The sequence below is a fragment of the Dipteris shenzhenensis genome, chromosome 6 (genome assembly GCF_047967505.1).
Source record: "Dipteris shenzhenensis isolate YYH24624 ecotype China chromosome 6, Dip_SZ_1.0, whole genome shotgun sequence".
Taxonomy (NCBI): Eukaryota; Viridiplantae; Streptophyta; class Polypodiopsida; order Gleicheniales; family Dipteridaceae; genus Dipteris; species Dipteris shenzhenensis.
Genome location: NC_141601.1, coordinates 14,449,389 through 14,464,325, shown reverse-complemented (window position 1 = coordinate 14,464,325; position 14,937 = coordinate 14,449,389). Strand labels below are relative to the sequence as shown.

The following is a 14,937-nucleotide window of genomic DNA, read 5'->3' as shown; positions in this document are numbered from 1 at the left end:
ACATCACCAACAAATCTTATGCCCAATTTCATGAGATTATATGCTTTGATAGGTGCCTGTAAAGCGAGAGGCGATGCAAACACCTTGCTCCAATGGATGCTTTCCAATCGAAAGGAGTTGCCATGACGAGAGGAAGCACCTGTCCATTTTGCATATGAAAGAATTCTCTTCCAATCATGAATAAAAGCAGTAGAAACAGGGCAACCAGGAATTTTTCCCTGAAAATTAGACAAAACTGCTTCCCAGTGATCTGTAATCCAATGCCCATATGCATGGGAAGCCATGTTTCCACACATAGCTGCTAACATAATAGCCCATGGTTGGTTTTGCTGAAAAAAATCAGCAATCATAGTGCTCTTTCTTGCCAACATATGAACCTGGAGATTGAGAATATTCAGCCCCCCATGAGTCTTGGGTGAACAAATAGACAGCATAGGTAGTAGTCTCAAAGCTTTTTTAAGAGATTTACTTTTCCAAAATATCTCCATAGCTTGGGACATATAAGAAGCCAAATGCTTGAAAGACCAAGGAAGAAGAGGCAGATAAAATTGCACATATGCCATAATGATGGACTGTACTATCCGGAGTCGAACATGTAGAGGCCAAGTGGACAAATGCCAGTATTCCAGCTTCTTATTGATCTTTTGAAGCACCCATTTGAGCTGTTGTTGCGGAGTAATATTCCAGCCAATGGGGTATCCGAGATGTCTGACAATAGTAAAGGAAGAGATAATGTGGCCTGGCCAAAACAGTGCATGCCAATCAGCTTCTTTCAAAGCTAGAAGTTTTGATTTCTGAAAATTGATATGCAGTCCAGCAGCTATACCAAAGTCATTCAGTGTATGCATCAAACAAGAAAGATCACTTTGAGAATTCCTTGGCATGAAGAATGAATCATCAGCATAGGCCTGTGCAAGAAAAGACTTTGCCCCTGGAATTTGCAAACCATGAAGCTGTCCTGTATCTGCCAGATAGTCCATATGCAAGAGTAACGGATGGGTAGCAATGGCATACAGTAAGGAGCTGAAAGGGCAACCCTGTCTCACTGAGCGAGTCATAGTCCAGGTTCTTGACAACCCACCACCAAGCAAGCACTGTGCAGTGGCATGAGAATAAAGCCAGTAAATGATGTGGACAAGTCGAGAGCCAAATCCCAATTTTTGCATAGTTTGAGAGATGAAATCCCAATGGACAGTATCAAAAGCTTTCGCAATGTCTACTTGCAGAATGAGAACATCTTGTTTAGAATATTTAGCATACTCAATCGCAAGCAGGGCATTGGAGATATTGTCAGTGATCTGCCTCCTGGGGACAAACCCATACTGCCTAGGATGAAGTCCTGCTTGCAATAGGAAGCGAACCCTGAGGACAATCATTTTAGCAATGAGTTTGTAAATGACAGGCATGAGGGAAATAGGCCGCCAATCAGCCATCGTCTCACACAACCTTTTTTTGGGAATCAATTTTACAAGGCCATGTTTCCAGGATGGAGGTAGAGATTGTTCTGCCCAAGCATGATTGATCATTAGAAGGAGAGTAATCTTGAGATCACCCCAAAATGCACGGAAGAATTCAACAGTCAGTCCATCCCAACCAGGGGAGCTGCTTTTGCGTAGATGACTCAAAGCATCTTCCAGTTCACTAAGCATAAAAGGCTGCTCCAATGTAAGGGCCTGTTCCCGAGATACTATGGGCTGAACATGCATAAGAAATTGAGACCTGGCTGCATTTACTTGCATCAAAAGATCAGGTGGAGAAGAAAGGAGCTGCTGAAAGTGACTAAAACATTGCAATTCCAGGTCTGATTTGGAAGTGGTCCAGGTGCCATCAGCTTTCTTGATCCTGCAAATATCCTCCTTTCGCCTATCCGCATGGAGACTTTTAAAAAAGGCTTTGGAGGAGCAGCCCTTATCCAAAAGGGGTTTCATACGAGCTCGGATTTGCCACTTCTTTAATTTGCGAAGATCATTTTGATGGATGATATGAGCCGCATAAGCACAAGAATCCTGTTCAAAAGAAGTAAGCTGCCTATGAGAACTGATTGCATCCATTTGCTGCTTGTGGGATTGAGCCCATTTTATCTTGAGCCGAAGGTTTTCCATGTAACTCCGTCCATAGTCTTGAATAACAGCCTGTAAACGATGAGCAAGGCTGATCCAAGCAAAATCCATATCCTCCTGAGCATGTGAGAGGAGGGGACGGACAGCCACTCTCACCATGTTCTGAAATTGTTGATGAAGCAAGTAGGCACTATTAACATGGAACAAGCGATGACCAAAAAAAGGCATATCATCTGTCAGACGTGCTATTGATAATGTCAAGCATACCGGGAAATGATCAGATAGCAGGAGGGAGTGATCAATCCGCAATGTGCATGTAAAATCAGCATACTGCTGAGCATGCAGCAAATACCATCTGTCAAGTCGAGCCCAGTAATGATTAAAAGCATTGTGATGATATGTATAACCCATATCTGTGTCCCTTGTTGAGAGCCATAGATCTTCAGCATGGAGAGATGAGAGCATATCTTCCCAATGTCGGAACTCAGTGGGGATCATGTGAGAGCGATGAGTAGTATTATCTTGGGGGGCAGGCGAATTGTTAAAGTCTCCACACAAAAAAGCATTGGAAAGCCATGGGTATTGTTTGAGGGAATCCCACATTTGAGCTCTAGTCGCAGAAGTTTGCGAGGCATAAACAGATGCTATTTCATAGAGAGTATCCTGCCAGGTGCACCTGATCACCATCCATCGACCTTGAGGATCATTGTGTGCCACCGTGGGCTGTATATCATGTTTTACAAGCATGCAAACCCCCGAAAAGTGCATTGTACCAGCATAAAAAATATCATAACCAGCAAAGTGGCCTTGCTGACCAGCCAAGAAATGTTGATTGTGTTCTTGTAAGGAGATCACATCGGGATGCATTCTATGTACATAATGCCAGAAGAGTCTCCACTTATTTGCATTGCAAAGACCCTGAACATTATATGTAATGCAAGTAATTGAAGTAAACATAAAAGATATTAGCTATGTGCACACACACACACACTTTTGCACACACACACACACACACACACATACACACACACACACACACACACACACAGGTGAAGCACAATTCATGTTGGGTCCAACTCTTCACCCACCCCAGTTCCTTCACAAAGTATTTATATATTAGACTTGGAAGAACTGAGACACATAAGTGAGGATGGTGTGGACTGATGCAGGGCTCTTTCTCTCTCTTGAATGGTCCAAGTGAAAATGCCCATGCTGCAAAAATGAGGGACAACATTGCCTGCCGTGTGGACTGATGCAGGCCTCTTCCAGCTTGAATGCTTCGACTGAAGATCCTCGCTGCTGTAAATGGAACTGCTGCTTTGAATGAGGCACTAATGATTGGCTGAAACACTGCTCCTATGGGCCGGTCTGGTGCTCTGCTTGGCACCAAATATCACCTGCTCCAGCCCCCATTCATAGGCCCATCAGCCCCCCTGGAAAAAGGTGTCTGGGTGAAATGTCCACTTGGCCCAGCTGACTGGCTGGGCAGACCCTGACTGAAGAGACCAACAAACTGGCTGGTCTCACTGACCAAGGCAGGTCAGTTGGACTGCTAGTTGACCAGGGTATCAGTCCTCTAAGACCAGCACTCTGTGGCTGACCACTGAGGTGATTGCCTGGTACACATGTTATTATAAAAATAGACTAGCCTGTACATGCACACACATGATGTATTAGAGGTGATGTGACCATTTTGCTTATTGGCAGTCCTGTACGTGTTTGTGTGACACTAAGTAATTGGAGATGGATGGCCTGTTACAGATGGTGCTAGCCTTCCGCAGGTCTTGAAGCTCCATATCATCACACAAGACCACATCCATGATATGTGTAGCACATCTGGTTGTGATGTGTGGTAGACGTATGTCCAAGAGAATATGAAAGCAGATGTGTGACATGCTTACTAATTGGACTCCAAAAGTCTGCTCATTATGAAACCCAGAGTGTGACAAGAGAGCTATCTGTTCAGAATGACCACTGCAAAAAATTGCTTGTTTTCTTTCATGAATCCCTGATAGTTAGTAAACCCCCTCCTCCATTTAACAAAAATAATAAAGTGCCCTTCTGATCAACGCAAAGGGAGATTCTGGTGAATGCCACAATAAGCCCAACAAGCTTGAACGTTACCAGGGCTCTAGTCATCTAATGAAAGCTCTGTCATCTGCTTGATCACCTTCCACTCTTGAAGCTTAAAGATGCAGGGACAGTCAAAGCTCACCCACAGACCTTTCATAAGAGGCAGGGTTCTGATAAGGGTTCTTATACGCTCAAATGAGCAGGGAAGCTTGTTGAACCCCCCATGGTGTCTGAATGTATTATACCCGATTTGCATACTCTCTCCATCACACTTTTGTTTCCACCAGCCTGTTGCAAGCTGCAGCATGAATGTTTGACAGCATTATAGAAGGTGAAGCATTTACTGGATCAAGTTTCCACACATCATTTGCACCTAGTGCTTCTCTATTCATGCCAACCTTGTTTTTGCAAGCACTCAGCAAAGTCATTAACGATACAGTCGTAGGTTGAAATGGCATCTGGTTGATTAAGCTCTCTGCCTTCTCTAGTTGGCCTGACCTACCAAGTAGGTCAATCATGCAATTATAATGGTCAACAATGGGTGAAATACCATAATCTTGGAGCATTGAAATGAAGTGGCAGCAACCTTCATCCACCAGGCCGGTATGACTGCATGCAGACAGAACGCTAACAAAAGTGATGCAGTCAGGTATTATTCCTTCCTGTAGCATTTGGCCAAAGAGTTGAAGAGCAAGGATGCCCTCCCCATGCTGGGAATAGACTGTAATCATGGCATTCCATGAAACAACATCCCATTTAGGCATTTTGTCAAATACCGTTCGTGCATCTTTTTGGCTGCCACATTTGCCATACATGCTGACAAGGGCATTGCATAAATCAACATCTAACTCCCATCCGGTTGAAAAAATGCGAACATGTGCCAGCTTACCTTCAGCTAACGCCGGGAGGCTGGCACATGCATCAAGAAGGCTAACAAAGGTCACTTTGTTTGGGATAATCCCTTCATAGATCATTTCATTAAAAATTTTGAGGGCAGTATTGCCCTGGCCATTCTGAGCATATGCTGTAATCATGGCAGTCCAGGAGATTACATCCTGCTCTTCCATTTTCTCAAACACAGCCAAGGCATCTTGTGGGCAGCCACACTTGCCATACATGTTGATAATCGTAGTTCTGACGATAACATCAGACTCTAATACACTGCCAATTATACGGGCGTGAATCTGCTTTCCTCCATCGCTTTTTTTTTGGGTAGCACATGCATCAAGCATGCTAATGAAGGTTACTTTGTTTGGTATTACGCCTTCCTGTTGCATTTGTTCAAAACTTTGAAAGGCATTTTTACTCTGCCTGTTCTGACCATAAACTGCAATCATAGCATTCCAAGTCACCACATTCAGTTCAAGCATTGTAGAAAACACTTGCTCTGCATCCTGAACGCTGCCACACTTCCCATACATATGCACAAGGGCATTCCCCATAAGAACATCAGACCCAAAGGTACTTCCACTGATCTGAGCATTTATTCGTTTGCATTCAGCCAGAGTGGTCTGACAACCACAGGCATCAAGGACACTAAGAAAAGTAACCTTATTCGGTAGGGCACATTCCTGCTTCATTTGGTCAAAGAGTTGCTTAGCCTCCTTGCCCTGCCTATTCTGGGCATATATGGCAATCATGGAGGTCCATGAAATCACGGTCTTCTCAGGCATTTTGTCAAACATAAGGCGTGCATCCTCTAAGCTGCCACACTTGCCATACATGTTGACCAGAGCAGTACCCACAATAATATCTGGCTCAGAGCCACTGTTCAGGATGTGCTTATGTATCTGCTTGCCCATTGGTAGAGCATCCCTACCTACAACTGCGCCAAGGACACTGAGAAACGTCGCCCTATTTGGCATCACTCCTTCCCGACCCATTTGGTCATACACTTGGAGCGCATCCTGGCCACGCCCATTTTGGGCATATGCTGCAATCATAGTTGTCCACGAGACAACATCTCGCTGTCTCATTCTCTGGAAGACCCTCTTTGCATCATCAGGACTCCCACATTTTCCGTACATGTTGATAAGGGCATTTTCAACAACCATGTCAGAATTCAGTTCACTGCCCATAACAAAAGCATCTAACTTTGTACCTTCGATTAAATCTGGCTGGCTGGCACACGCAGAAATAAGGTTAAGTAAGGTGCCCTTATCAGGTATTGTTACCACGTTCCGTTGCATTTCCTCAAAAAGTCGGAGCGCCTCCTTGCCCTGGCCCTGTCGAGCATATGCTCCGATCATAATATTCCAAGAGAATTCATTTCTTTGGTGCATGTTAATAAATACATCATGAGCCTCCTCCAGAGCCCCACACTCGCCATACATTTTCACAAGCAGGTTCCCTAAGAACGTATTTTGTACGAGCCCATTTTCGATCATGTGGTGATGGAGTCGCTTCCCATCTGAAAGCGACTTTGAACTTCCGCACAACCGCAAGAGGAAAGCGCATTTGTGAAGGTTAAGTTGAATGCCGGGTAGATCGAGCAATTTGAACGTATCTCTGCATGATGCTTGACCACCAACAAGCCTCCCATTACGGTTCTCTAAAGCAGTTGTAAGTTTGTGCTGCTCGTAGAGCTGTAATTTCATACAATTCAGGTTGTACCCAAAAGTATCACGCGCAAAAGCTCGGGAAAAGACTGGAGCTAAGGAGATCTTCAGCACCATAATAGGACAGCAGCACAGAGGAGGTGCGCTTCATAGCTGTTGGAAGTTGATCTTTATCCAAAGTGTCATTGGGAGTTGGGAGGGAGTGCATTAAAGCTGTTGTGATGTTCATGTTCCATACATCTATGAATCAACTATGGGCTTCTTTTTGGTAGCGCTAGCGCAAGCTCAAGCTCACCCAAACTGGTTGCCCGTATTAGATTCCCTAGTGGAAGCTCCTACAACCTCTTAGGGCCTTATGTCATGGAAGGGAAATACTTGAGAAATAGCTCTTTCTATTATGCTGGGCAAATGCACCATAGGAAATTGAGGGGAAATAGGGTGCGACCATGCCAAATAGCACTCCATGCTCTAGACCTCAAGGTGCTATTTCCCACACTCTTTAGAACCATTTACTTGACATTTCTCTACCATTGATGTGACATTTTCTTATAGCTCTCTCTCATTTCCCCTCTTTTCCCTTGGATCATTATGTCATGCATCGAGGGAAAAATGTCCAAACTAGGCTACTCCATGGGAAAAACATCCAAAATAGTCATCCTTATTTCCCTCTTTTTCCCCTTCCATAACATAAGCCCCAAAGTAGCGTATCCCTCGTAGATGGCGGTGTGTGAGTGCAGGAGGAAAAAATAAAAATAAAAAACTTATGGGCTTCTTTTGAAGCTTCACTCTTGTTTTCGCACTTATTGGGGATGGTTCTTTTGGATGTGTTTCCTTAAAAAGAGACACAATTTTGAAGGTTTTCCCCCTGTCACATCAATCGTTCTCAAGGGTAATGGAAATAACACCAAGAGATATGGAGCATGGAGTACTATTTCTTGCATGTTTCCCCTAGTTGAAAGTACCTTTTCCCCCTCTTTTTCCCATCCATGACATAAGCTCTTAACACTAACAACTAAGAAAGCCTCTCTTTTGACAACTCTCACAAGAGTAAGCGGGCCAAAGCTAGTTAGCCCAAAATCTGCTCAAAGCCTCTACTTCTCTTGTTATATACCCTCATCTCTCTAAGATCTAGTATACATAGGCTCTAAATGCATTTGGAGATCTCATTGTGTCCATTTATGGTTGTCCCATAGTATTCTAAGTTGAGATACTTCTTTTGGAAAGTTCTTTTTCATTTTCTCTCAGTCTCATAGGTAAACTTTTACACATTTATGATGATTAACCCACAAATTTTAATCGATATATATGCCTCTCGCTGTCCCTCACAACAAGCACTAGGGAGCTCTCCTATATCAGCACTAGCCCCTGATTGAGGAGAGGACCTTCCTATTGAAACGACATGGACAACTAGAGAAGTTGGACCTCGAGAGCAACAACAACTTCTTCGCTAATGTTGTGTCAAAGCACACACAACACAAATCTTCCATGCACGAAGTTTGCTTGGCTTCCTTTGTTAGTGAGCATGGAAGCCACAAAAAAACGCAAACAAGCCAAAATCATTCACTTCAATGACTACATTTGTTCAAAAGACACCGAAAACCATTTTAGAGAATTGTGCTTGCTTTACTTACCTTTCCTTAAGCATGAACATTCACTTAGCATGGACATCCCAACATGGCATGACCTTTATGAAATGAACAAGGACTCAATAGAAACAAATAGAGCCCACTTTAATTAACTATTGTCCTTCAAGCTAGCAAACTCTAGCACTAATTCTTCAACAACATCCTCCTATAATGGTCTTGATAGAAAATATGAGTTTGACTTGCAAGTAGAGCTCCCCAAAACTTGTAACCAAAATCAATTCATTCAACTTGGTCACCTTACATACAAAGCACAACCAAACAATGATTTCCAACAAAGGCTGCATGGATCTTTTTTGACAAGCCCACTACGTTATCCATGCTACCTTGCATTTGGAAAGACCACATAAAGTTCTATGAGCTAAAGACCACATAAAGTACTATGAGCTAAAGATGCGTATGTGGAGGTAATGAGCTAAAGATACCTTGCATTTGGAAAGACCACATAAAGTACTATGAGCTAAAGATGCTCTACACTTGCTGCTCATTACCTCCACATACAAATGTCTTTCTACAGAAACAATTTAGACACTCTTGGCACTCTACAAGAACTAGGACTTAATAGTTTTTTATGAGGTTTCTCTCATTGGGCAGAATACTTTCATTGCAGTACACATGCAGATGCGTGAAATAAAACATAATCATTTGGGGCCCTTTAGCGATGTAGATGTAATTCTCTGTGGGAATTTATGCCAAGCAAGCCCAACAAAGGTTGCATGGATCTTTTCTGACAAGCCCACTACGTTATCCATGCTACATTGCATTTGGAAAGACCACATAAAGTACTATGAGCTAAAGATGCCTATATGCCAAAACTCCTTGAAGCTTTAAACAACATTAGAGTTGGTACTCACACCCAAAAAGGTTTGAGCTACTTAAATGTGCTTTACAATTGTGCATCTATAAAAAAACAAGAAGTCCTACACCTATTCTACGCAAATGAAGCAAAAGACAAGCACGATGAAGAGGTCTTTTACATGTTGAATTGAACCCCACTTTCTTAAAGCCATGGATATCAAGCATAAAACATCGAGTAAGACAATCCAACTTCCAACCAACCCAAAGAATACACGTGGTCTTCAAGCCGAGCTACATCTCTCAAACCTAGTATGATTATTGAACTCTATGGCAATTTGAACATTGCTGATGGCCACTTTAACAGTGTAGATGCCACCTTCATGGACTCAAACATAGACAAAAAACCATTCATCGCATGGGTGCGTTTCACGAACAGCCAAATCAGTACCAAAACTAGAGAAGAGAACTCAACATTCTACACGTGTACGATAGATCCATCATGGACGCCAATCTTCCAAGTCACTCATGAGTTCCAAACCAGTTGAACACAATTTGCAGACATCAATTTCCCGTGCAACCTGCTTGTCACAAGAACAATTCATCGTTCCCAAGGCCTTTCTATGGATTGTTTGGGATTCGCCCCTGTTGGCATTAAATCACATGGCGTGGCTTACACAACATTGTCACGTGTGCGAGATCTACTACATCATCCAATCATTACAAATGAAGCACATAAAAGTCGACACATCAGTTCTACAAGAAATCAGTAGACTTAAGTCAACTTGTGCTTGGATCTTCGACTCAAACCTTTTTTAGCACAATGCACAACATCAATTTTTGCTATCCTTGAACCTAAGGATGCTCCACAAGCACAAAGAAGACATACTTTGCAATACAAACATAGTGGCCTCGCAAATTCTTTGCCTGCAAGACATGCATTGTCAACAATGCCACGATACAAACACCCTTAACTTCGAATAGATAATTGGGACATTAGGTCTTGGCATCTCAACTTACTACAAGAATGGATTAGATCTCTAGACAAGCAATATTACTTTCATGATGGCATCAAATGCTTGCTAACAGTTTTCCAATCTCTACGCTTCCAAACAACAACTATAGTAAACATTTATAAATCTCCTAAGCACGAACAAATACACTAATTAACTTACTAGACCATATTTTGAATTACTTGAACTCGAACATTCCCACATACATCGTCAGAGGCTTCAACATAGACTATAGAATCAAAATGACAAACATGCAAAAACTACTCATGCTCATGGAATGTCAAAATATGCAACAACTAATACACTACCCAACTACAATTCATAGCTCCACATTGGATCATATCTAGACAAACACACTCGTAGAAAGCCGCCTTGCAAGAACACTGTACGCATATTGGTCCGACCATTTGGTAATACACACTTCTCTTTCAAGCATTCATTCTTAAACTTGCACCAACATTTGGGAGGCCCCATGAATGTAATTCAACTTGTTTTTGTTTTTTGGGTTCTTAGAAATTCCAATTGGCTGCGGTGGGAGGGTCCCTTTTATGACTTTTGGGTTCTCTCTTGCAGACTCCTATTCTCCTTCTTGCTCTTCACCTTCGTGGTCCCTTCCTGAATTTGGGGCCTTCAATTGAATGCTGGCTTTGAGCATTTCAGCGAGGGAGGGGATGATAGATATATATATCAATCATTTGTTTCGGAGTGTAGGATAAAGATCAGAGAGTAAGAAGGCTCAAGGGAGTAATCAAGAAGGAAGAAGGATAAAGATAAGAGACAAGGAGGGAGTAGTCAAGAAGGAGGAGGAGAAACCATGGATCCTTGGCGTGGCTCTTCAGGCCATCATCAAGATGATGAAGGCAAAGTGGAGGAGCTGCTGGCGCTCTGCAGCGATGAGAGCTTGCTCAAGCTTTCCCTCAACACCCACACCATCTCCTCCCCCTCCCCTGATTCCCTTCTCCTCAATTCTGACCTCCTTGATCGCTTTCAGCGATTGCGAAACCCCCCTCCCACCCCTCTGCCTCACTCCCACGCTTCTGCCCCCCCCAATCCCTCCGTCCCCCCCCCTGACCCTGAGGAGATTGATATCCTTGGCTCCGATCTCGCCGCTCGCCTCGCTGCATTGAAAGCTTCGTCTCCTCGTCCCTTTCCCGCTCCTGCCCATCAGGACGCTGCATCGGAACTACCGCAACCCTCTCTGCCTACTGAAGTCGTAGTGGGTCCGACGAAAGTGGACCAGCTTTCCACGTTGAACGCCCCTGATGCTCGCATTGGAGGAGTTGGAGGAGAGAAAGAAGGGGCAAGCGTGTCGGAGGTGGACAAACTTCTGGCTGCAGTTGGTGATCAAGTTGTGCTCGAGAGGAAAAATGATGGGCAGAAGGCAAGAAAGCCAGATGACGGTATCGCGGATGAATGTGATGATGTTGAAGAGGAAATTCCCGATTCCGATGTGGATGAGATGGTAGAGTGGGCGAAAGATGCAGCTCGACTAGACCCCTCTGATGAAGAAGAAGACGGTGATGAACCGGTCTTGGTTGCAGAAGTCCGGGATGGGATACCTTCACCTGGCAGTAGCGTTCAAGCAACAAAAAAGCCAGCCAAACGTTGGAAATTCTGGTGACACTCCAATCGCTCCTTGGAAGGTTCGAAGTCCGAAACGCACTTGCTAGTTAGAGAACAAAAGCTAAGTATAACCCACTTCTACCTGCCTCATTTGAGGGGCCTGCACTTAGTACGAAAAACGTTCAGTGCAGTTTAAATACATTGATGTAAATATTGTAATATTAAAATGCAAGGTTTTTATCTTGGCTTGGTTGTAACTTGTGAATCGTCAGAAATAGCAGTTGTGCATTTTGGAGTTCAATTTTTGGGACAAATATTTTAACATAGGCATGATTCTCCTGTGTGTGTAATACTCAACATCGAGATCTTTTAATCAGCTGCAATGGACTTCTAAATCGGGTCTACTGTGTATCAAACGTTGCAATCATTCGTTACCATATACTGTGGGGCCAAATTAATGGATCCGGCCTCATTGATCAGGCAGGTTCATTCAACCCTGAGGAGTATTATAGAAATGCATATATGCAGTCGTCAGTAGTAAGTTCTTATGTAGTAGAAACTTTAACAAATACTACCTAACAGCTACTGTTGCACTAGTTTAGACGATAGTCTGCACCCAAGTGGGGCACTCACTTTGTGGCGATGTTGTAGTAATGGGTTCCTGCGTGGACTTGATGGTTTATAACCTTGTGGGTGACTGATAATTATTCTAGATATACCATTTTTCCGAGCTGACAGACTTGCAAATTTCATTTCTAGCAGTGGATCGCCCTCTTTTTCACCCCTCCTAAGCTCTCTTGTTAGGATTCTCTGTTCAGGATAGGGCACAATTAAATTAGGTGCCTTCACCAGAAGTCATAGCTTGGCTGAAGCTAACGTGGTCTATTTTTCAATTAAAAAGTCCTCGTTGTCATGCTCGACTCCGATCGAGTCTGCCATTCAGCTCTACAGCTCTCAAAAAACTCCTATGAGACTCTTGTAACTGTATGCTAGGATGTGTATATGAGCATACTTTTATACAATGGTTTGCACATACAGCCATTATTACATTGTCCCATATTGTTGGTTCAGGGATCTTCCCATGTGGCTTTGAATAAGCTTACCCTTTAGCTCTACATTTTCCTTCTGCAATTGTAAAACCGTTTGTTGTAGGATCAGAAAAGTATAAGCATCAGCCCATTTGGGGGATGAGTTTTTCTGGTTTTTGGTTTGCAGCCTGGTGCTATTTGGGAGCATCCACTTTAGCCTCTTCACTTCTATTTGTGGTAAGGAAATGCGGCTTCAGATTGTACAATAAAAAACTGTTACAGAAAAACACAGACCAGATCTCAAACAGCATTGACTGAATGGAACTGCTCCAGACCACTCTTATGCAGCTTCCTGAGCACCAACCATGCCTTGGCACCTTCTTGAGCACCAACCTACGTTTGGGGATCTTCTTGGGCAGCATCCCAGCTGCAGGTTACAGCGAATTATTGAAAAACACTCTAGCACTCATTCCATGGCAGACGATTGATGAATTGTGTTTGAGTGCAGGGGTTAAGCAGAGCACTGATTGCAGTCTGGCAAGAAGCTGAGTGGGTGGTTGCAGCACCGAGACTCGAACAGCAGTGGCAGTATGTTGAGCGACAGCTTTGCCAACAGAAGCATGGAGATGGCACTTGGGGCAGCAGAAGCGACAGTTAATCCAACAGCAGCATGGAGAGGGGCTGTGCCAGCAACTGCATCTTAGCAGTGGCATCAGCAATGGGTAGGTTCCAACAATGTGGCTGCTGACCTTCACGACTGGGGAGCTAACAAATTGTCTTGGCCGGGAAGGTGGAGAGAGAGAGAGAGAGAGAGAGAGAGAGAGGATATGATATGATATGATTGTTTTAAAGTCCTCTTGAGAACTTCAGGGTCTATGGGACTGGTCACCACTATTAAACTAAATAGTGGTCAATTACAACCATTGAAGTAAGATTCTCACCAATTGCTTTGTTGTGCTAGGCCAAGTGCTTTGTTGTGATATCTTTTAGGTAGCTTCCAAAATTGTGGGCTGGCTGTTCCAATAGATTCTTCAGATTACATCTATTGTTCCCGTGATTCTCCCTGATTCGACATTTTAAGAGCATGTGCTGCTCATCATCTACCTCCTTGTAGGACAGATTTTGCACAACATTTCTTGGAATCATTGGGTGCATCCATCTACCCTTCTAGACCATGTGAGCTGGTCCTTAGCTTGCAGATTAAATGCCTTTTGAATAGTAAGATGTACTCACCAAGATATTTCTGCATTGCATAGCTGTCCATCAGGTTGATTTCATTGGTAGAACTGCATTTTTGTTCCTGGGTTGTGCCATATCTTTTGTAGCATTTTCAGCGTTACTAGGTCTCTGATTTCACCTGGTTCTTGTCCCGTGATCTTAGTGGCCTCTATTGCTTTGTGTGGTATGTGGTGTGCATCCATCTTCTTAATCTGTTGAGGTATATCATATAATAGCGTAGTCCTTCACCTTGTAGTGGTATCATACCTGTTTCAGCTAACAAGATCGGATAAGATGTTTTGAGTCTTAACTCCCAACTCTCCTACAATTAAGCATTTGTGCACTGTTTCTATTCTTTTCAATAAGCTCTAGAGAGCCTGGGCGCCCAGGCTGGACATGCATAAAGAACCATTGTTTGCAGAGAGAGAGAGAGAGAGAGAGTACATCCACTGAGCACTCTTTAGATTGGTTATGGTAGCCTCATTTCTTTCGTGCATGATTCTGTATAAGGCTTTTATAGGATTTGATGTTGTTTTGATCATATTGAATAGCTCAATTTTTGCCCAAAAAAAAAATGAAATTACATAAATACACATCACAATTAGCATTAAAAAAGCATTGGGAGGTGGCTTGAAATCTTCTTTTTCACAATGTTAAAAGAAGCGTGGATGGAATCATTAAAACAAGTTTGGAAGGGTCACCCACCAACTTAGGAGGCATACTATGACTCAATGATTAATATGGGTCCTTAGGAAGTGTTAACATCATTAACCTAATCCATCTTAGCTTCAACGAGATTTGTATTCATGGCACCATTTGAATTCCTTGTGAAAGGTTTGCGATGACTTTGTAATCAAATGTGTTATAATTCACATGAGTTTTTTGTACTTGAATGTGATTATCATGTGACTAGATTGCATTGAATGAATGGTACTAGAGTAAAGCAAACAAGCATTTAGTGACTTGTGAATATATGTTAGTACTCT

At 43.0% G+C, this 14,937-nt stretch overlaps 2 protein-coding genes across 2 annotated transcripts; one reads left to right on the top strand and one right to left on the bottom strand.

Moving 5' to 3' along the window:
• Positions 1-3,223: 3,223 nt before the first annotated feature.
• Positions 3,224-7,017, bottom strand: LOC147900826 (pentatricopeptide repeat-containing protein At4g39530-like). Its single transcript, XM_087375419.1, has one exon. It carries the CDS (start codon positions 6,806-6,808, stop codon positions 4,400-4,402), a length of 2,409 nt encoding a protein of 802 aa, XP_087231545.1. The 5' UTR covers positions 6,809-7,017; the 3' UTR covers positions 3,224-4,399.
• Positions 7,018-10,722: 3,705 nt separating this feature from the next.
• On the top strand, positions 10,723-13,741 carry LOC147900825 (uncharacterized). The gene is made up of 2 exons (XM_087376507.1): positions 10,723-11,785; positions 13,242-13,741. The coding sequence occupies exon 1, from the start codon at positions 10,957-10,959 to the stop codon at positions 11,761-11,763; it is 807 nt and encodes a 268-aa protein (XP_087232633.1). The 5' UTR covers positions 10,723-10,956; the 3' UTR covers positions 11,764-11,785; positions 13,242-13,741.
• The last annotated feature ends 1,196 nt before the right edge of the window (positions 13,742-14,937 follow it).